Source organism: Anser anser (genome assembly GCF_964211835.1).
Source record: "Anser anser genome assembly, chromosome: 2".
Lineage (NCBI taxonomy): Eukaryota > Metazoa > Chordata > Aves > Anseriformes > Anatidae > Anser > Anser anser.
The window spans coordinates 40266452-40289195 of record NC_139721.1 but is presented as its reverse complement, the minus strand read 5'-3'; the positions used below and the strand labels follow the sequence as shown (position 1 = coordinate 40289195).

Sequence of the window (22744 nt, the reverse complement as noted above, 5' to 3'; positions counted from 1 at the left end):
TACAATATTCAACCCTTTTATTTCTGTGTCCATGTATTTATAAAACATTCAATGAATGCAAGTCAGGACTTTTGGTACAGTACTAGGTATCATCTATGTTACCATCCACTCTTTTTAGCAGAATGACGAAGAGAAAATACACACCGCTTTAGAGTGATTTCAGTGACAGTTACCATAATCATAATATCCACCCAAAGAAAAAAAAGCCACCATCTGAAAACCAATGCTAACACAATATATTCTCTTACTTCCCTTGATTGGGCCTCAAATGTTACCACTAAGTTTTTTAATTAAATTTTTTTAAAAAAAGACACTTTTGTAGGACCCACCTATGCTGTGCAATTGTTTTAAGTAGCATCCCTAAAAATGCTACATCAGTTTTATGTGGAAAATGCTAGCAGGTGCAGAACAATGCCCTCGCCAGGCAGCGAGACATTGTTACAGCCTGACCTCCTACCGCTCGGAGAATAAGCTTCTCTCGCATCCACAGTGGTGAAACCAAACAAGCATTCGAGCCAGAGCGGCAAAATGTTTTAGAATGGAGTGTAGACATGGTCAAAGAAATAAGATGCATGGGTTGTCAATACTGTGCACAGAAATATCAAAGTGCACTGGCACACGTGCACTAAGCAAGCACTTCTGAACACCTGCTGGTCTGTGCAAGAGTTGCATTTATATTAGAAATCGATACTGACCGGGGCCTGACCGCACTCCCTGCAGCAGCACCTGTCAGCCAGGCTGGGAGCTGCAAGCAGCACCGCAGGGCCCAGCTGGGGGGCAGCTGCCAGAGCTCAGGCTGCGCCAGAAGCGCCTCCCCCTCACCTTCCCTTCATTGCCACAAAACATGAGATTGGGTCAAAAAGGGGCCCGAAGCAGAAAGGTATCAAACACTGTGATCCAATGCAGCAAAGCGATTTAGGATATAAACAGGTCGGAATAAGCATATGTCGTCCTAATGAAAAACTAGTATTTTAGCCAGCATATGGTAACAAGAAAAGGAAACCTAGGGCTCTTCTTTGTACCTTTCTTTATCTTCCAAACATCTTTACCTTCATAATTTAGGCAAACATTTTTGTTTACTGCCGTGTACCTTCAATGAAAATCCCAGTAAGCCCTTTTGGTGTACGTAACATTATCTCATTTTTCATTTCTCATGCAGAATCTAAGTCTGATCACAGCTTATGCAGGAAGTGATTGAACTGCAACCAAAATAAAAGCAGTCACATTTTCACAAGGTAAGTTTAAACATGCTTTCAACTTGAATTGAAACCAGCCACCTCCCAGAGACTTTAACCGTCTATTTAAACATTGTGCAGCCAAGCTCTGTGACACACAAGTTTTAATAGCCAGCTATGGCTATTTCTCATGCTTATATTTTAATCCATGTTCTTTAACTACTAAACAGCAGAGATGCTTTTTTATTAGGCTTTAAGCCACTTGTATCAGACTGAAGGGAAAATAATTATAAGAAAAAAAAAAGCTGCAGTCTTCTTGCAAAATATTAGTAAAGCCTTGATAAATATCTGGTTTTTTGTTATTTGCTGAGGTTTGGAAGCTCAACAAATTTTTAAAAATAGGTCAGCCCCTCTTTTAAAGGCTACATTCACTTATTTGTCATACCATATAGCAGGTCATTAAACTTAAAAAGGGAAGTTAAGTTGTTTTGTATATTATCTACATGTGTAGAAGGTATTCTCAAATAGCAGCAATTGTATCAATGTTGGGAAAAAAAATGGAAAAAAAAAAAGCTTACCCGTACCAAAGGCTAGTAGGACTAAGCTTCAGTCTACTTTGCCAGTAAGTTTACGAAATTAAAATCTGTATCAGTAATTATGCAACATCTGAGGAGGTCTTTTGGAAATGTGAGCATGAGATAGAAGAGCATTAAAAGAGGTATTTTGACATTCTCCACTATTAACATTTAACATAAGGAAGAAAACCTCTTTTTAATGAGAACAGTATGATGAAAGAAGTTAAAATGAAAAAAATAATTTATTTTAAATAGCCTATGTTCCTACTGAATAAATTTCAAACAAATATTTGAAGAATCAAGAAGAGGTGGGAAGCTTATCTACTGATAATTAAAATAACAGGTATGTTTTAACTTTCTGAAATCCCTTCAGAGGGGCACAAAGAACAACAACACAGGTGGTTATGCTTCTGCAGATAGAAGTCTAACTATTTTAGAGGTACAACAATTTGTCATTTGGTATCAAAGGGCCCATGTTCTGTTCTATGTAAAGTGGACTGACAAAGAGCATTTTTCAGTAAGGTTTTGTGGACTCTGGTGTACTTGAAGGGCCACTTGTTCTTCAAACTTGCTTTAACAGATTCAATTTAAGAGAAATGCTCTATGTATGTGTAAATTTCCATGAATCGAGTAACCACAAGCTATTTGGGATAACTCAAGAGCTTTCTGCAGAAAAGAACGCCCCTTAACCTAAGAAAACAGAAAGTTAGTTCTGGGGTTTTAGAAAAAAATGCTAGTTTATATTTCAGGTTGTAAATGGAAACAACCAATCAACTTACTATTTCCGTCAAACTCCTTTCATATGACTCTATCCGATGAGGAAAACCAAAACAAACAGGTACTGAAGAGGTTGCTTCTATAAGTACAAATGCCAAATGATGAACAAGTCCTACATTAGAGGAAGATCTAGCATGCATCTTCAACACTGTACGGAGAAATCATCAAGGACAAGAATTAACTGTTAAAAACTATACAAGGAAACATTGCCTTCTTTTAAAAAGGTATATGGAAATAATTACACTGATTAATAAAACACTGATATTCACAACTCATCTGAATTAAACTGGTTTACATCTTCAGGAAAAAAAAAGTCAAAATAGTACAGAACATTTTTGTTTCCTCTTAAAAAGCAGAAAGAGTGCCACTCTGTCCAAGATAAACTGTTGCCGTATATAAATGTGTGTCAACCTTCTTGTGAATTCTGTTGAGGGGATACAGAACACAGGGCCGTCTTTCCTCCTGATTTTTTTAGTTATCAAATGCCTATATAAATCAATCTTTGTTTCTACCTAATTCATTACAGAATTGCTAAAACTACAGTAAGATGTAAAAGATTTCAAGAAATTCCTCTGAGAACTACTGAGGTTATTTTATGAAACAATTTGGATCTTTCTTTAATTCACCTATGTTCACAAATATATATTGTATATGCACCTTGAATATAAGAACTGAATGAAAACAGTCAAAAAAAGACATGGAAACTGAGGTGTGAGGCAGTCAGTGCCCTTCCTACTTCTGATTATTATTACTGTGTTGTTGTTTTTATTTTTATTTTTTTTTAAATACCACCACTGAAGAAACCCAATGCAAATGCAGTCCCCAAACCCACACCAAACTGCTTTGCTGCGCATCTTTCCCAGCAGGTATTCACACTTGCTTCTTCAGTCAGAGCATCTGGAGGCTTACAAAAGCATGACTTGGATTTCTCCATCAGTCAAGTTTGTGTGACGTTTCTTCCAGATCTGGAAGTTTTTCAATCAGTGCTCTATGGTTCATGTTGATACTGGCTATAAGTCCCCCCTCATTGCCATCTGAGCCAGTGTAACTGATTTCTTCACCAGTCAGGGTAGTCATATGGCCACCCAATGCTCTCAACACCGCATTTCCAGCACAGATGTCCCACTTCTTAATATAGGTGACATGGATATACACATCAGCTTCTTCTTGATTCTTTTCAGCTACGTCAAGGAGGGCCAGCACTTTATAACCTACAAGAATTGGTTGGAATAAGAAAGTTAAACCAAGTTTCCCAATTCCATCACAAAGGATAAATCTACACATGCAAGCTACAGGAAAGTGATGTCATGAACTGTATCATGCCAGTCCAGTATAATGGTGGAAGCACCAATAACCTGCCTGCCATCTGACCCATAAAACAAAACAAAAACAGACCCCCAAGATTCTTTTTAGACGGCCATTACCAATGTCTTACAAAGTCTTGTTCTTTTAACGAGTCTCTAGATGAGTCTATAAACTTGAACATAGTTTTGCTGTTACGTTCACTTACTTATTTCTCAATCTCTACATTATGCTGAAGCCTACCATCTTTCTGTCTTTTTATTACAATAGAAGATGCATACACCAGTCTATTACAACAACTTAGCTCAGGGCCATTTTCTTCCATCATACATTATGCAGTACAAAGTCACTGCTCCAAACAGCATTCTTTATTTTATGGATTTTTTCTTCTATTTTTCAACTGTTCAACCAATATTCTTGTTTTGTTAAGCTATATCTTTTTCTTCTCATACAGTCAAGACCAGGAAAAGATCTAATATAATCAGTTACATTTTCATCTCCTCTACCAAAAGAAAATTCATTTAGATTCATTATCAAGAACCTGTGCAAGATAACCTTCTCTAGCTTTTCACATTAAAGACAAAGAAAGATACATTTCTGTAAAATCTGAGTACTGCATGGCTTTTGTGAGACTTACAAACAGCTATTGCTTCACACTGGTGTCTCACATATTTGCATTCTGCCAGTAAAATACAAGAGAATATTGCATAATCAAACAAAACATAACTAAAACCTCTTTGGACTGAATATGGGACAGGTAACAGTGGACTTCAGTGACAATATTTTTGTATTTTGACATAGATGCAAGAAATAGTACCAATCTTCAATGGCTTTTTCTTAAAATATTATTTAATTAATGTACTACTAGTTAATTAAGAACAAACTGTTTATCTTCCGTGATTCTTTTTTTGGTCACACACATCCCTCTTCCTTACACACAGGAATCAGTATCTTCATTGAACGCACATCAGTGTGTTCAATGGGACCAAAGTAACATTGCTCATCCAGGATTAGATTCACATATTAACTTGTGAATAGCCTAAAACTTGAATGAGGTTTGCATTTACATGTCTACATTCAGGAGAAACTGTGTCCCTATTGCCTAGTGCTTGCTTTTGGGAACATGAAGAACAGAAGGTAAGAGGAGAAAGAGGGGATGTCACAGTTGTACCACTCCATCTAGTAACAGCTATCCCATTAGATCATTTGAAAGCACTAAAATGGATAGGATGTTTAAAGAACCAAACCTGCTCCACCAGCGGGGATTATCACAGTCTTATTTCCAAAAGTCTGTCGTGCAACCTGCTCCACTTTTCCTGCGTGGGAGCGGGATACAATAATCCTTGGGGTTTTCTCATTGTAGGAGGAACGAGCTTTTACATTTGACCCACCATCCACCATTGCCCAGGCTAGAAAAGAAAAACAAATTCTGCTAAGCTTTACACTTAACAGAGACTGCCTTTTGTAGAGATAAAAGGATACCTACCTGAAAAAATGAAAGTGATCCCTCTCTCTAACTGCATTTCCCTCCATAACAGTGAAAGTTAGGGCTGACCCAAGGAACAGGCACGTGTCCATGTGTGCACAGGAGCACAGGGGAAAAAGAAACAGCTCCTCCCCACACATGCACAAATCTAAGTGTGTATGACATTACTTCATGCCTGAAAATGCCTGTGACATAATTCCAAAGTCAGAATAAGAATGAAAAATCCCAAGTAATATTTAAAACTCGCAATTGGAAAGCCACTAAAGTTAAGAAAATGACTCTGCATCAGACCAATCCAATATTTCTTCAAACAACACTTTCATAAAAACAAAAAGTCCCCCTGCCCTTCAAAGGAGAAAATGGAGGAGCATAAGTGTTACCTTAAGTCTTTTTCTCAGAAGAATAATAATGAAGAAGGAAGTGAAAATATCTGATAGTGTGTTTTGGAGCACTGGATTTAGAATACGCAGCCTCCCACTTGCTTCATCGTGAGGTTCAAAGCCAAGGTTGGAAGTTGGCATCCCCTAACCACTAATTTGACATTTACTTAGCAGGCTAACCAGCAATTTTATCTCAGTAGAGGGCCAGATTGTATGGCAACAGACTGAGCTATGTGTATTAACAATAGTAACTGCCTTTTATTGCTGTATATTGGTGTGGTACTACTAGGAACAACCCTAATCACAACATATTGGTACTTCCAGCTTGGAAAATGAATACTCTTCACATGGAATGACAGAATTAATTGCATTTCATCTAATGCCATGTCTGAACATGTCACATTTTACTGCTGTTAAAGGAGTTAAGTTCTCAAAATTATGGTGCTGAAAAACGGCACTGAAATATAGTCTTAGTTTCTGTGCCAGAATTACTGCATAATTTTACAACTCTAGAGGTCAGTATTGCCTAAGGGAAAAACAAGAAGAGAAATTCTTGTTTTAAATGTATAGTATAGAAGATGTGAACACTAAAACTACCTTGAAACATTCAGAAGTACACACACCGAGTGCCAAACTTTTAGCCATTCTCACTGATACATCATTAGTACTAAAAATTTAATTAGGCCAGGGTTGTGCGTTAAAAGCATGTCAGATATTCAGTAAGGCTATGTTAGTCTTGTCTGATACATACAAATAGTTGCCATTTGCCATATCCCCATTGAATAAACACCAGTTCCTAGCTGTAATTTTATGGATCCAAGTTCTGATGCTGCATGAACCAAGTAGACTAAAGACTAACAGCACACGTAAGAGCAATCAGTATACATAGGCTTCACTTTCTTTGGTTTGCTCTAAGTGCTCCTAATGAATGGAGCTTAATTGTTAAGCATATTTTCAGTTACTTTGTTTGTTTTAAAGGCATTAGTTTTTATGTTAAACACAGGCAGCATTTTCCTTTGTGGTTTTACAGCACAGAACACATTGACGGCTCTAATTCTGAGGTCTGCAGCAGTGTTCTTTTGCACCCTGGTACTATTTTCCTCGTTTGTATCTACAGACATTCTCTCAAACATTACATTTTAATTAACACTATGATTGAAGAAGTCAGATATACATGAAGGCATAAAGGTACCTGTATATGCTGAGAACGGCTTATGTATCACTCCTATTACTGGTTTACCATTTACAGCCACACAAACCATCGTTGTGACATACTGCCGAAGATCCTCTGTGGGCAAAATGAGAGAGGAAGCAGGTTCACAGAAAGATGTTAAGGACAAAAAAAGAAAGCAGACCTAACATTACAGAAACATTGCTCTTTGAAGACTAGCCTACTTTCTAACTCTTACAATTATGTAACTTTGTTGTATCTTCAAATAACCTTGCAGTTATCAAAAGATTTTGAAGGCTTTCGAGCTTTCCAGAAACTTTTCTTGTTCAGCAGATGTACCCATACTCCTACCAGAGTTAATGCTAACAATTGTTTCTCCTACAAGATGTACATTCATGGAAATCTGTGTCCTTAAATTCTCCCTTTCATGCCCTTTACCCTATCGTCTATTGGTTCAAAGCTGAAAAATTCAAACACTGAAGAACATTCACCTGAAAAGGTGATGGTATCAATGAAATATTCACAAAAAAATCCCTATCTAGTTGTGTTTGTTCTGCAGTATTTATCAGCTAGAATTTTAGTTGCGTTGCCCTAAGCTGCTTATTCAACATCTTAAAACACACGAAGAAGAGGGAGACTCAATTATGTATTTTTTAAAACTGTAACAGAAATCTTTTTATCCCAAGTTAAGATTAATATTTTAATTTATCCTTCCCTTTACAGAAAGAAACAAGAAAAAAAGAGATATTTAGTGTTGCCACAGTAATAATTGAAATAAAGAAATGTGCAATTCCAACAGAATCCATATACAACAGTTACCATTTATTTTAGCAATTAGTTAGAAGGAATACCAAAGCTATCAGAGTTGGCACACATAAAAGTAAATGCTACAGTCTGACAGCTATTGATATTTCATTATACAATTTGTTCAATTATACCCACTAGCTGTAATATAGCACACTTGAACAAGAGATGCCACTTTAAATACTTACTATTTTGTCTCCAGTATAAAAGGCAGACATCAGAATTACACACATGATTTGTCAACAAGAATCAGCTACCTGTGTATTCTTGTGTAGCATCTAATGGATCGATCCAGACAGTAACACTTTCTGCTGGAACCTCTTTCGGTTGTATTTTTTGTTTTATCTCTTCAGGTATACTGCGATCCCAAGAGACTGTCTCCTGATCAGCTGTATCAACACGTTCTTCAGAGTTTATCTATGATAAGACAACAAAGGTAGGCACATTAGTTTATCATATGCAGCAGCTGTGGAACTGGGAAAATTACAGGTGTGTTCATGCATTTTCTTTCTCCCTTGACCTCAAGCTAAACCAGCATGAACTGTTTTAGGAACGAACATTTTTTAGGAAGTGAAAAGCTACCAACAGCATACACCAAACAATGAAAAAACAGAATTCAAAGTTTTGCTGTGAACTACACCACAGCTGGACACCATTTCTCTGTCTGCAACTCTTTCTACGGAACAATCTCATTGTAGGAATTGCATTTTTTAACCAGAATTTCAATGCAGTTGCTTCAAAGACTACAAACAGAACGTTCAATTCTGGACACTTGTACAGTGTGGAGCTATAGTTGGGATCAAATATCACACCTAGATCAGTAAATGCAGATTCAAATGCACAGACACTTTAGCAATAAATATTTTGCAGACTGTGGTATGACTTCAGGGAGTAAGAATTCTAGGTTGCATTCCTGCTTCCGAAATTGAGTTATGACTAGCAATTTAAGCAACTCACCTGGATGTAACCTTTACACAACTGTCAGATGTATGTTATTTTTTAAACAAGTTAATAATGTTTCTTATCTGTCTTTAGGTGTCCCACAAGGAACATTTAAAAACAGCAGTCAAATGTCATATTTAACCTCACTGTCACTTGTTGCCTAGCTTCATGATTTTTCTTATTGATCAGAGTATTTCATAGAATCACAGAATGAAAGCGCTCATGGGCAGGGACATCTTTCACCAGATCAGGCTGCTGAAAGCCCTGTCCAACCAAGCTCTGAACACTGCCAGGGACAGGACATCCACAGCTTTAACTTGGAAACCTGTGCCAGTACCTAAACACTCTAATCGCAGAAGTTTTATTCCTTCTATCTGATCTAAATCTACACTCTTTTAGTTTAAAACCATTACCCCTTGTCTTACTACTACATGCCCTAGTAAAAAGTCTTCCTTTGTCTTTCTTATAAGCACCCTTTATATGTTGAAAGGCTGCTACAAGGTCTCCCCAAAGCCTTCTCTTCTCCAGGCTGAGCATCCCCAATCAGCCTGTCTTCATAGGAGAGGTGCTCCAGCCCTCTGATCATCTTTGTGGCCCTCCTCTGGACCTGCTCTAACAGCCCCACAACCTTCTTGTGCTGGGGCCCCAGAGCTGAACGCAACTCTCCAGGTGGGGTCTCACGAGAGCAGAGCAGAGGGGCACAATCACCTCCCTCACCCTGCTGGCCATCCTTCTTTTGATGTAGCCCAGGATACAGCTGGCTTTTTAGGCTGCAAGCACACTGAACTTTTAGGACATTTTGGAAATTATAAACATAAGGTTTTGTTTTTTTTTTACTCTTGCTAATTTTAAAGGTGGGTTTAATCTAGCATAACTCTAAAGGGATCCTGTATTGACTAGTTCTGATGTCCAGTCAAGGCAAAATGACAGGCATGTATGGGATGCAAAGTGTCTACACACCTACAACCACCTATTCCCCCTTACTTACTGCAGACAGAGTCTAGACTATTAGCTTAGATACAGATGTCTGACTCCTAGAGCAGATAAACATGCTATGACTAAAATAACTTATTATAGATGTTGTAGGCAAGTGACATTGAAAAGTAAGAAAAATAAAGAAACAATCAGATTATGTTTGAATGTAACGGACTTTGTATCAGCAGGATTTTTACTTAATTCACATCATGACAAGAAAAGACATCACACCTCAACTATAACAGATTATTAGCAAAGGGTTAAGGGCCACCTTGTCCAAGAGAATTAAAAAAGAGAAGCAAGAAGAACTGCAGCAACTCCAGCCATACGCCATAGCTGTCTTTTCATGTAAAACCAGTATTTGAAGCACTGCATGCCAAACAGAGCCCTTGAAGTTGCCATGACATTTACAAATTAAACATCCGTCATTGTACAATCAACCTGATAATTGTTTTCTCCCCTGGGGGTAATGGTCCTTCAAAATCAAGATGAGTGGTTCCACAGACTTGGCAAGCTCAACACAAGCTCCTGGCAGTTCAAGTTCCACCATGGCAAATCAAGTACCACCATAAGAAGTCACATTAAAAAAATAAAAAATCCTCAACAGAATTAAGGTTGTCTCCAAGAAATTAAGAGGGTTGGAATCAATCCTAAGAAGGAAAAAAAATATCTCTTGTTAAACCTGTTGTAACATTACAGTAAAATGAAAAGGCTCAAAGTATCTGAAAGGCATTGTTTTCAAAGACTTTCTACCCGTTCAAATTTTGTAATTGTGGCCATGACGTTGCAGCATTTATACTGCTAGTTAGCGGTCTCTCTCAACAGCCATAAATAATCTACCAGGAAAAAAAAAAAAGAGGAGGAAAAAAAGATAGCAATGTGGTTGCAGAGATCCCATGATACTAGCTCCATTTGCTGGTCTCTTCCTCTGTGGGCCACTAGTTCTCCCATTCATATTACCATTTACTCTGTAGCCTTAGCTGAGTATCAGTCATAGGTTAAGTAGAAATTCACAGCCATTCCCCCACATGGTTACTAGATTTTTTTAATATATTGTTAGGAACCTACATTACAGGCTTTGTACGACATGGTTGCCTTATAGAGGATCACCAGCCCTTAAAGCTGGGAACTTCTCTTCATTTATTTCTAATGAATTAGAATATAACAATAAAACAAATCTTTGTGTCAAGATGATGGCATACCTTACTGCTTGATTTTCAGTTCCTCCATATCATTCTCATTTGTTGGAAGCCTCCAAAGGCCGTGACCTTACGTTTTAGTATTTTCTGAAGTGATACAGACATGTTGACTATATTGTCAAGTCTTCACTCAGAAATCAAGAGTAGCTATGGTAAATAGACCACCACAATGCCAAATGTTTTTTTCAAAGTCTTTCCAGCAACATACTCTCAGTCAAACTGCTGTGGTACTGTACATAATTATAAGGCTGCAAGTCTGTACACTTGCCATCACACAGATAACTTTGCCGACGGTGGTGGCTTTACCCAGCTGGGCAGCCAAGCTCCACCACAATCTCTCTCACTTCCCCTCCTCTAATGGAAAGGAGCAGAAAATACGATGGAAAGGGCTCAAGGGTTGAGATAACGACAGGGAGATCACTCAACAGTCATTGTCACGGCCAAAATAAATTCAGCATAGAGTGATTAATAAAATTTATTACCTATTACTAACAAGCTACAGCAGTGAGAAAAACAAACGAACAAAAACCCTAAGGACACCTTCTGTCCACTCCCATCCATCATCTTCTTCTACCTCCTCCCCCCGAGCAGCTCAGGAGAATGGGGAATGGGGGCTGCAGTCAGTCCCTGTCGCTTCATCTCCACCGCTCCCTCACGGCCCCTCTCTGCCCCTGCTCCCCGTGGGGTCCCTCCCACGGGATGCCGTCCTTCCCGAACTGAGCCTGGGGGGGCTGCCCACAGGCAGCAGCTCTTCAACAACTGCTCCCACATGGCTCCGTACCACGGGGTCCATCCATCCCCCAGGAGCAAACTGCTCCAGCACGGGTCCCCCACGGGCGGCAGCTCCCCCCAGACCCCCTGCTCCTGCGTGGGCTCCTCTCCACGGGCTGCAGCTCCGGCCCGGGGCCTGCTCCTGCGGGGGCTCTCCATGGGCCGCAGCCTCCTCCAGGCCACATCCACCTGCTCCACCGGGGGCTCCTCCACGGGGGGGCTGCAGCGTGGAGATCTGCTCCGTGTGGGACCCGTGGGCTGCAGGGGGACAGCCTGCTCCACCAGGGGCCTCTCCACAGCCCGCAGGGGAACTGCTGCTGCGTGCCTGGAGCACCTCCTGCCCTCCTGCTGCACTGATCTTTATGCCCGCAGGGCTGGTTCTCACTCCTTGCTCTCCCAGCTGCCATGGCACAGCAGGTTTTTTCCCTTCCTTAACTCTGCTCTCACAGAGGTGCAAACAACCTCGCTTATTGGCTCAGGTCTAGCCAGCAGCGGGTCCCTTTGGAACCAGCTGAAACTGGCCCTTATCAAACATGGAGCAGCTTCTGGACTTTTCTCATGGAGGCCACCCCTGCAACCCCCCCACTACCAAAACTTTGCCATACAAACCCAATACCCCTACTCCTAAGAGTCAGATTTAAATAGAACCCATCACGCAAGAATTTGAGGCAGCAAGCAGAAGACAAAAATAAAGAGCTATCGGGAGTCAGCCACCTAATTGCTGCAAGCAGTAAGAGCCAGTCTTGGGAAGTTCTGCGTGCTGCCCACTGACACAGAGCTTAACAGTTTCAATAATCTTCCCCAATTATGTTTGAAGGGAAAGCCCTCCTCCCAAAGAAGAGCCACATCAGACACAGAGATTTAAAACAACATATGTAGATCAGCGAACAGACTACTGCTGAAATGTCAACAAAAAAGTTACTTCATGAATTAGGCAATCTGGCTGGTTTTTGCCGGTGCAGAATCTCCTAAAAATGGGTCAGAAACGTTTAGGCATCCTGTTACGAGTGAGGTGTGCTGGTCTCAGGAGCCAGAAGTTCAACAGCAATGCCTGGATCAGACCGAGGTGTGCCTTCCAAAATACAGAAGCATTCCGAAGCCTGAGGAAGCTAATCTACTGCACAGAAGGCACTATCTTCCTGCATGCTGGAGAGGGAAACCTGGGTCTGCTTGCTCAGGAGGAAGGCAGACAACTCCACAGCATGCTACAGAGCAGTGCGGATGAATTCAACGCTCTGGGCAAGCAGCCAGCAGTCCTATCTACATACAGACTAGGGAAGCTCACAGGGGTTCACTGTCCTGTGTGGGGCTACTCCCCACCAGCTCTTCACAGGGGCTCCGTGGCCACACACCACCCAGGAAACCTCAATACCAGCTGCATGCCTGGGGCGAGGTGACCAACCTCAGGCTGCACGGTCTGAAAGGGCAGGGCACGGAAGTAGTTCTGCCTCTGAACTCGCCCGTCAAAGAGAAATTAAACTGAAAATCTACACTGAAGAAGTTAAATCGAAGTTTCTATTCAAATACATTGAAGATTTTTAAGATACACAGCTCTTTTCTTTTTAAAAGTAAATACCTGAAAACGCAATGCTTCTCTTAGAAAGCATGTGGGATTTTATTTCAATTACTCTTCCTCCTTCCCTGCATCCTTATCCATCCAAATACGACATACTTGTTATCTACAAAAATAATCCAATCTCTTGATAAAGAGATGAGGTAGCATATATGTTTACTCCTGAAAGTGTTAGTATCCCCATCTGTTAATTGAATCCTCTCAAATCCAAATCTCGCTGCTTTTTTATTAGAATAGAAAACAAAACCAGAACACAAGTACTATCCCACCTGTATTATAAAAGGGAAAGTAGCTACTTGAGCTACTCAAGGTAAACAAAACAGTTCAGGTAACAACAAAAGACAATACTCACTAATCAGAATATGAATACAAGGGTAGGTACTACATTTCGAGGACAGAGATCAACTCAATGGGTAAGTCCATTGATTTGAATGGGACCATGAAAATGAAAAGCCTAGACGCCCAGGCAAAACAGCACATGGGAACATCAGTAAAAATACTAATAGACATTTTAATAACTGTGTAACAGACACAGCCACTTCATCAGTCGTTACACAACATATGCGTTGTACACACCCAGGCTTCAAGCTTTGCTATTTGTATTCAAGTGATAGGAGATAGAGGAACGGAGCAGAGAGATGAAAGTAAATCAGTAAACAAAAATATTTGCTAGCAATAACCCCGCAACAGTCATTCTGACACCTTCTTCCTGGCTAACTCCAGATGTCTACTGTGGACACCTGGAGGTATGCCCTCCAGGAACCAGCCAGCAAGAGGACACCCATAACCATACACCTCGCAAGGCTCACTGACCTGCTGCTGTGTGGCTGCATGGGATTGAACACGATTTGCTGTTACCTGTCCATGCTTCAGAGGAGCTGCCACCCAGGGGAAAGCAGTTCCACCAGCAGCCTTCGGGATTGCCCCTGCACACCAAGCAAACCCCTGCGCAGCCTCACGCCTCTTCTCTCTCAGCGCCGCTATCGCTCTGCTCCGAAGAACGACGGGTGCTCACACCCGCTGCGCTGATGGCCAGTCCATTTCACCCTCATTTGCTCAGCTTCTGACTTTTCCCTCAAAATATACTGGAGGGAAAACTGCCTCATCTCCTTGCAGCACCTGTATATATGCTATATACGTATATATGTATATATGCAAACTGCATGAACTGATCAGATGCCGAAACCTCTGAAAGTGGCCACCCACTCAACAAGGCGGGATACCCAAAGGTACCTTCTGCAGCAGCACGATAGGAGAGCGCTCTCCAGGAGCGCAGGAAGCAGACAAAGCACCATATTCCTAGTAAGGGAGTAAAGTACCGATGTCTACTTAGACTGGTTAAGAAACAAGGCTCCAGAATCTGCTGTAGAAGGTAGCAATCACATTCACACCAAGACTTAGCTCATGGGCAGCAATGACCACTTGCAATCCTTCCCTTCAATCTTTTGAATTTGGAGGTGGTGAGTAGCAATTTCCACCATAAATGAAGACTGCTTCCTGAAAGCTTCTGTTACTACTTGACACTGAAAAGAAAGCAAACTTGGATATCAAAATACCACTTTCTTCTTCACCTTTCCAGGCTGCCAGCTAGTGTTCAGCCAGGTTTGTTAGGTCACGAGTGAAATCAAAAGCTCACATACTTAAGATACTTTTAAGCTTCAAACAGTTAGAATATTAGCCTTGCCAGCACAGTCAAAAAATCCCGTTTTATTCAATAAAATTGACACTCTAAAATCAGGCTGCTTCCTATTGAAAGGGTTCCTTCTCTCCTTTAATTTACCACAATATACCAGAAAGGAAAAACAGCTTTTACATGTGAACTTCTTCATGCCTTTCAGAAAGATTACGCTTGAGTTTATAAGGGTACATTTCACCACAAAAGGAGACAGAGAACTTTGCTGAACGACATGGTTCTCCAAATAGATTGCTTGTTAAAAGGTAACAAAAAAATATAAATTTTTATAAAAATATATTTTTATATAAATGTGTAACGTACACAAATATGTAAAATAGTAAAAGGCATAAAGTGCCAGCCACATGTTGGCTCTCATTTGAAAGGAAGACAACAAATACTTCTATAATAATGCCATGACACAGACAAAGGAGGCAGGCATTTTTAAAGACTCAGAAGTCTAGACAGGAAAAAGTTTTGAACTTTCCTCTACTGTCAACTACACCTTCAATAATTTTAACGAAAAAAGTGGTTTGACTCACGAATAAGATGACAAGGTGCACAAGAACAAATATGGACTAGCCTAAGTGTCAAAAAGCTCGGTTAATGCTTATGGGAACTCATTACATGGCTGTGGTCATTAAGCCAGCAGGAAGCAGAGTGCAACTAACAGATAAAGACGTATCGGATGACAGATCTGCTTCTTCCGACTTATGATGAATAGAAATTGGTAAAGTTGGTAAAAATAACAGAAAGGCAACAGAGGAAACTGCATGGATCACAGAAGCCACACAATTTCCAACAGTAATTTTTTTGAACAACTAAAACGTAAAACCAGAAGTAATAAAGCCACTCGCTCATTAGTTCACAGATTGTTTCGATAGATGGCAAGATTTGCAGTTACAGTTCTGTACGGATGCAAGCTGGAAAAAAAAAAAAAAAAGGAACGTCTGGCTTGTGGCAAGGGTCACCCTGCCACTTCTCAGCTTCAGATACCAGCCAGGTAAGAGAGGAGGAGAAGCATGTCAACACAACGGGGCTGCGAAGTTCTCACTGCCTGCGAGCGGCTGCAGCAGCACAGAATTCGGGTCTCCCGACACTACTGGTAGCTATACCTGGAAAGATAATCGCAGAAACCATTGCCATAAAGTTACGGCCTTTCATTTCAGTTTAGGTACAGAGCCTGCAAAAGTCAACTACCATCAATTAAAAGCCATGTTTGAAGGCGTATGCCCAGACAACACCTATTGATGAATTTCAGATTAACATTCACAGTTCTTGCTTTACTTATGAACCTGTTGGCAGTTGCTAAGATCACGAGGGTCAAAAGAATGTTAATTTTGTTAAAAGCCCCAAGAACTAAGTACGCCTTTCTTCCAACATGAAGAGACAAATGACTGTGTTTATTTTGCAGAGCACTGAAATCCTTCTGAAGTTTAAGCAGCATGAGTTTTGTTTTTGAAACCTAGTTCTTTAACATATCTATCTCCTCCCACTGAATCGGTATCAGATGCGGCTTGCAATCTCAGATGAAATTCCAGTTTTGTAACTACGATAGTTGACACTGCGGCCAAAAATCTGCAAACAGCAGGTTTAAACCTGGAAAATATTTCTGGTAGCTGGAAAAAAAAAAAAAAAAAGAATGCTTAGAGACATTCATCTTCAAGAAATTGAATTAATTTAGGGGAACAACTCATTAAAAGTAAAAATGACATATTCTTAAATTTCCATTTCAAACACTGATGCCCAATTTCAGCATTATCATGCACAAACTTGAAATGAGTTATTTATCATCTGTCTTAACTGGGAAAGAGATAGAAGAACCAGCCAGGTTCCAGGCAGTGCCAAGACTGTTTGAAGATGCTTGAAGAAAAAGGCTGGGACAGAGAAAACTTGATTTCCATCGCAGTCATAATAAACCAGAAAGAAAGGAAGAATGTTTCTCTGCTTAGTATTTACACTAGAAAACAAGACATATAGCTGGCACAACTATAGAACGTGCATCAACGTGCTGGTCAAAAATGTGCACAAACTGTTGGAAAAGCGAGAGAATGTGGTAAATTCATTTGAGTCAATAAAACTGAATCTATGAAAATCGGGATAGCATAGTGCAGAAGCAAAACAGCACAACTGTTTGTGCCACTTTAAAACCGGCTCTTCCACAGCCTGAGCACAGAGGGACTTTGACCAAAGGTCGTTTTTAAGGAGTATGCACCTCCCTCGCCAGTCACTCCTGCAGATGTACTGACGCAGGTATTGCTGCAGCATGAAGTGAACCAGGGTATTCCTAAATCTTTTTTTGTTTTACATTTCCTACCTTACATGCGTTCAGATACCAAGCCCAGGGCAAGGAACATTGTCAGAAAGGAAGACCCCGATGCGTGGCACTCAGAGAAGCTCTTTTAGCAGGCAACGCAACTCAAGTTCCTGCACCATGAGACCAATTCTTCAAACCCAGAGCTCTTCTGGACAGAACTTAATCACGTTTCTGGCCAGTCTCTAACCGGATTTGGAAACACAGCCTTCCCACCTGACTCTCTCCACCCAGCAGCAGGGCTACCTTGAGCATCACCTCAATCCCTTCACCGGATTCCTGCTCCAGCCCTTCTCATTGCACCACCACTATGCTAGAGCAAGGAGTAGATGGGCCTGCATGGAGAAACAAACAAGAAAGCAGTGAAGTAACCCAAAATAGATACTTTAAAAAAAAAAAAAAAGAAAAAGCAGAAGAGGTAATTTTAGCTGGATCAGACCCCCAACTTGTTCTCAGCACAACAGCAGAGGACAACATTGTAGTGCAGGAGCAGGAAACACCTCAAGCCTGTAACTGTAACTGCAGTGGATGACTTTATCAAAAGAAACCACTGCATATATTTCAAGTGTATTTTAAAATCAACTGCACAAACCTGTTTCATAGGAGATGCATGCAAATATCCACTGCTGGATCTTGACTGTCCTGAGACAACACTGGGTAATACCTGAGTTAGAAAGAACTGATTTGCCCCTTCCTCACACTTGTTTCTGATGGGTATAATGACAGTCCTTGGTACCATTCAATTTACTATGCAGTCATAAAACCAAATTGATCTGCCACTCTTCTATATCATCTAACCTTGCTGTAGAAAGCCTTGCTTATAAACTGATGCAAACACATCCATTTATACGAAACATAACAGGTAACATATGCTGCAGAGTTTCTGTTCCTCCATAGAGACAACAGCTCTGCAAAATGTTTTGCTTTTGTCTTTTTCAATATTTTTTCCTCTTCTTCCCCTCAAAATTTGAACGCTTTTTTATAAACCACAACTGTAAGGATTGTGAGAATCCTCCCAGATTTATTTCAGCTTCTAGAAGAAAAAGAAGCCAAACCCTTCCTATCTCCTCCTAATAATCAAGCCTTTGGAGAGGATCTGCTTCTGACAGACTGCATGTGTTTTTTGCTATGCCAAGCAGGACAATGCAAGATATCCAAGACTGCTCATTGAATTCAGTTTATTTCAGTCAAATGACTTCTCCCCCTAGTTATTTTTAAACACTGGAAAGCCAGAATTTGGCACCAGCTTAAATGCTGAGATACCCGTTAGGCTCAAGGCTTCCATGGTGCGAGTAAATAAAAATTTTGCTTAAGTTTACCCTCAGAATTCTTTGCATTCTTTCAGTTTTTGTTTATCCGTTCTTTTGTGAGCAGTAGCATCTCTAGCAAGAAGAAAAGAGAGCTTTTATTTGACTTCAGCAATGTTTTTTTTTTATGCTGGAGTGTCCCTCTGTACTCGGAGATAAGGCTGCAGTTATAAAGTATGACATCTACCGCAGTCTTTTATTGCTTCAACATGAAAGGTGCCTTGGGAAATCCCATACAATCCTCATATTCATACCAACTCAAACTGTAGGTCTGCTGTGTGAAATAGCAGCAGTTTTAGGCAGGTCACGCTAAAGGTTCATATGATGGATTTACATATTGAGACAACCTTGTCTTCACACCTGAAAGTGTATACTACAACATGTATAGAGTAAAACACAAAGGGTTTTTTTGGTTGTTTGGACAAATACCTTTGAACACACCTTCAGCATGCTACAGGCTACAAGACAGTGTGGGTTATCAGCACATACAGTTTGGTGGATGTTTCGTACTTGCCTCATGAGATAAGGTGCTATTACTCAGATCATGTGCTGCTAAACATCCCACAGCTGACCTGTCAGATTTAGCAACTTTAAATCATTTGAAAGGTTTCTCAGACAGACTCTTCCTCGTTCTCCTCAATGTTCACGCTCCTTCAGTCTAATGGGGCAGGGCACGGGGGTGGGAAGAAAGGCATATGCCTGAATTTTATCAGGCTCTATGCATGCACACACTCGCATTTCTGATTTCATATTGTGTTTCTGAACATATCCGTGCTTTACAAATAGATAATACTTTCTGAAGACTAGCAGCACAAGCCAGCTCCTTGGAAAATCAAAAGGAGTCCAAAGTTTTTAAAAAGATAGTCAAACTTAATGCCCCTGAGAGGAACAGACCCACATCAGACCCTCACCCGAGCAGGGATCGTGCAGGCAACCACAGACATGGAGCAGGCAGTTCAGTTCAGTATTGCCAAACAAATCCCCAACCTTCTCAAGTAACACAGAGAACCCTTATACCTAAAGGAATGAAGCCCCTCCTTCTGCAGAAGGGTGAAAACGTGTAATTTCAAGCAGCCATACAGCTATACCATAACGCCAAGCTCCACGAGGGCGCTGAATAGCAAAATAGAAACAGGAACAATACTTTTTCATTTTTTAATGTAGAGCTTCTGAAGGTGGCTTGCCATTGACAGAAAAGCCAGCAATCTTTGAAATATAACCTTTATAATCTTTTCGCAGAAAAAGGCTAAGTACTTATAAGGTTTATTTCCAATACCGATCAGTCTGGTGTTTCTTTTAGATTACATACTCAATGTGGTCTCTATGATACTTTAAAAAACACAACCACACCCTAATGAACTTCCAAAAAGTCACTGAAAACTGATTAAATAGTGACTCTGCTTAAGTAAACTTAACTATTTTCCTTTTTCTCTCAACCTGTCTGGGAAAGGCATGCAATCAGCACCCTTCAAACTCGAAGTCTGCCATCAATTTCAAATATCAATAACAAGTTAAGGGATTTAACATTAAAAGACTGAAAAAAAGTTCCCATTTACTAAAAGAAAAGTAGAAACAAAGCAGAAAAAAAATAAAAAAGCCCCTAAGTCTGCTTCTGGTTTGGGGGCAATTTGAAATATTAGACCCAAGTTTTGGAGGTGAACAAGGGCAGAGAGGGCCATACCCCTCTGCAGGGAAAGCGAATCCATTTTGCACACGTGGGCAGCGATCTGTGTCGTGGCACAGCTGTTGGCTTACCTGCTCGCCCAAAGAGCCAAAAAGAGCTGCAGGTATCGCAGCACTACGCTCCTCAACTTCTCTATATGCTCTCCCCACTTCTGGCTCTATAACATAGTGGGAAGGACGCCTGGTGGGAAGGGTAATTAGGAAGATAAGTTAACAGCACATGCACACCTGGGCGTCCCAAACACATGCTGAGGTGGCACTACTATATTATACTGGAGCAGAAAGAGGAGTGGTTTTTTGCCCCCCGAGACTTGGGCACCACCTGAGCCCCCCCGCGCTGCCCCACCACCCCTCTGCAACCCACCACCCGCAGCGGGGCGAGCGCTGAGGTGGCACCGCCACAAAACCAGCAGGAAGGAAGGAAGGGGGGAAAAAAAAAAGGGGGGGGGGGGGGTATCACGGTAACATTCCCCATCCCCAGCCAGGCACCCGAAACACGACCGTGCCCGCGCCGGGGCAGGGGCGGGCGGCGGGTCGCCCACCTGCACGCCGGGGAAGGCGGCCTGCAGCAGGTGGTACATCCTGCGGTTGGACAGGAGGTCTCCGCTCGTCAGCTTCTCCTCGGCTCCCTCCCGCGTCTTCCCCTTCGCCTTCTCGTTGAGGACGTTGCCCTCGCGGACCCGCTTCACCTCCTCGCCGCCCCGCACGGCGGCCAGCACGGACACGGCCAGCAGCTCCCGCAGGTCCACGGCGGCGGCGGAGCCGCGGGGGGGCTCGGCCCCGCCGGCCGCCGGCTCGCTCAGCATGAAGAAGGCGAAGCGGCCGGCCAGGAAGCCGGAGTAGAGGTGGTAGAGGACGCCGAGCCCCAGCAGGCAGAACACGGCCATGCCGAGCGGCGACAGGCGGATCCCCATGGGCGCCATGGCCGGGGCTGAGGGCGGGCGGGCGGCGGGCGCTCAGCGCGGCCCCATGGCTCCGCTCCCTGCGCTCGGCGGGGCCGGCCGGCTCCGCACCGCGGCGGGCAGGCGGCGCCCGTCTGTATCCGGGTCAGGCGGAGGCGGGGCGCCGCCGAGCGCACTGAGCATGGCCCGAAGGGACGGGGGGGACCGGGGGGGAGCGGGCAGAGCCGGGATGGGACCCGCAGGTGGGCCCCGGTGGGCGCTCCCCGCCCGGAGGCGTGATCCCGCTGGCAGGCAGGGGGCCTGCGGCGAGCCTGTGAGGGGAGCGCACTATGGCTTTTCTCTGCCGCCCCGTGTGCTTTTTGTATTTATTTATTTAAGTGTTAAGCGTCCGTGCCCAAGAATGTGAAAGCTCAGACCCCAGTAAAGGTTGTCTTTGGAAAGTGAAGTTGTCATTATCGTCGCCGTCTCTGCGCTTCCATTTTGCTGGCATCTCTGTCACACGGTGTCTGTCATACAGCCTCCCCGAGGTGCAGGGGCTAGCAACGAAGGAAAGGAGCAATACAGCTTTGCATTTGAAACAGGGTTCCATGGAGCTGGGTTTTACTCAGCTATGCTGGGATTTAACTTTCTATGCCACTAGAACATCCTCATTTTCCACCTTTCCATGCGCTTTAAGATTTTCTTTCATGCATTCTCTTTTTTCTTTTTGGCAGAGGAGGGGCTTTAAGCATATACTGCTCATTTTCCTTTCATTGATTCCATGCTTCAGCATTTTGTGTAGTAATAACGAACGACAATAAACGATGCAGAAACACTGGGGGTGTTTGATAAAGAGTAAGCTTGCGTCTGCGATGAGCAGAGAACGTGAGGCTAACAAAGCAGGCGTGCTTGTAATTTGTCGCCTTTTTAAAAATGCTGGGCAAAGCCGCCAGCAGCTCTGCTGTACGATGCGGTCAGTAACAGTTCGCATGGTCAGTGAACAGGAATTTTCAACTGTGGACGGAGGAAACAGGAGAAGGAGACAACCTGTCACTGTTTTAAATTGGAACTTTCTGAGCTGGTTTCGTACTTAATGGAAAGAAAGTAAAATACACAGCCTTTTAACCCGCTGAATTGGCAAAGACCTTCCAGAGGTATAGAAAAGTAAAGGATTTATTATTTGCTGCAAAGATTTCTATGCCTGCAATAAATATAGCTTGTAAATATTGGCGGTAATGTAAACTGTGAAGTGGACAATGCACAGAGGGCTCTTTATTTCCACGGCAGTATATGTACTGCTGGCCTCTGCTGGCCTTCCGAATTCACCATGTCTATTGCTGAGCGCAGTCGTGTAACCAACAAACAATCTGCTGGCATCCTTTTTCTCCGTAACAATCTTACCCTGCAATTACAGACATAATTTTTCAAAGGTGTTAATCTGGAACATCCCATGTTACCTTCTGAAGATCCCTGGCTTGGGTTCCTCATGTTTCTCCAGGGTGCTGTTCGCACCAGCTGGGCTCCAGAACACAGCAGAGATCTCTGCAAAATGCTCCTGGCCTGGCAGCATAAACAGAGTTTAAGCAAGCTTGTCTTAACATTTGCAACCTGTAAGATGGGTTTCTAGAGACCATGATGAAGGCAGGAACTGTTGATAAACTTGAAAAATGATGTTTTGGTTTATTTGCAGCAAAATGAGATTTATCCTTTTATATGAAGGGTAAAGAAAAAAAAATATGGAAATGTTCCTTTTGAAA

At 42.1% G+C, this 22744-nt stretch overlaps 1 protein-coding gene and 1 long non-coding RNA gene across 3 annotated transcripts; both read right to left on the bottom strand.

Annotated features, from left to right (window-relative positions):
- On the bottom strand, window positions 1-21161 carry BPNT2 (3'(2'), 5'-bisphosphate nucleotidase 2). The gene is made up of 5 exons (XM_083826591.1): window positions 20649-21161; window positions 7928-8087; window positions 6888-6983; window positions 5077-5238; window positions 1-3738 (listed from the first exon to the last, which is right to left on the bottom strand). The coding sequence occupies exons 1-5, from the start codon at window positions 21027-21029 to the stop codon at window positions 3461-3463; spliced, it is 1077 nt and encodes a 358-aa protein (XP_083682717.1). The 5' UTR covers window positions 21030-21161; the 3' UTR covers window positions 1-3460.
- Window positions 9432-20630, bottom strand: LOC310895352. Of its 2 annotated transcripts, none has more exons than XR_014580629.1 (2): window positions 17333-20630; window positions 9432-16421 (listed from the first exon to the last, which is right to left on the bottom strand). It is a non-coding gene; the product is annotated as an uncharacterized lncRNA (long non-coding RNA). The 2 variants fall into 2 exon arrangements; XR_014580630.1 differs by having other exon boundaries at window positions 17363-20630.
- Window positions 21162-22744: the final 1583 nt, after the last annotated feature.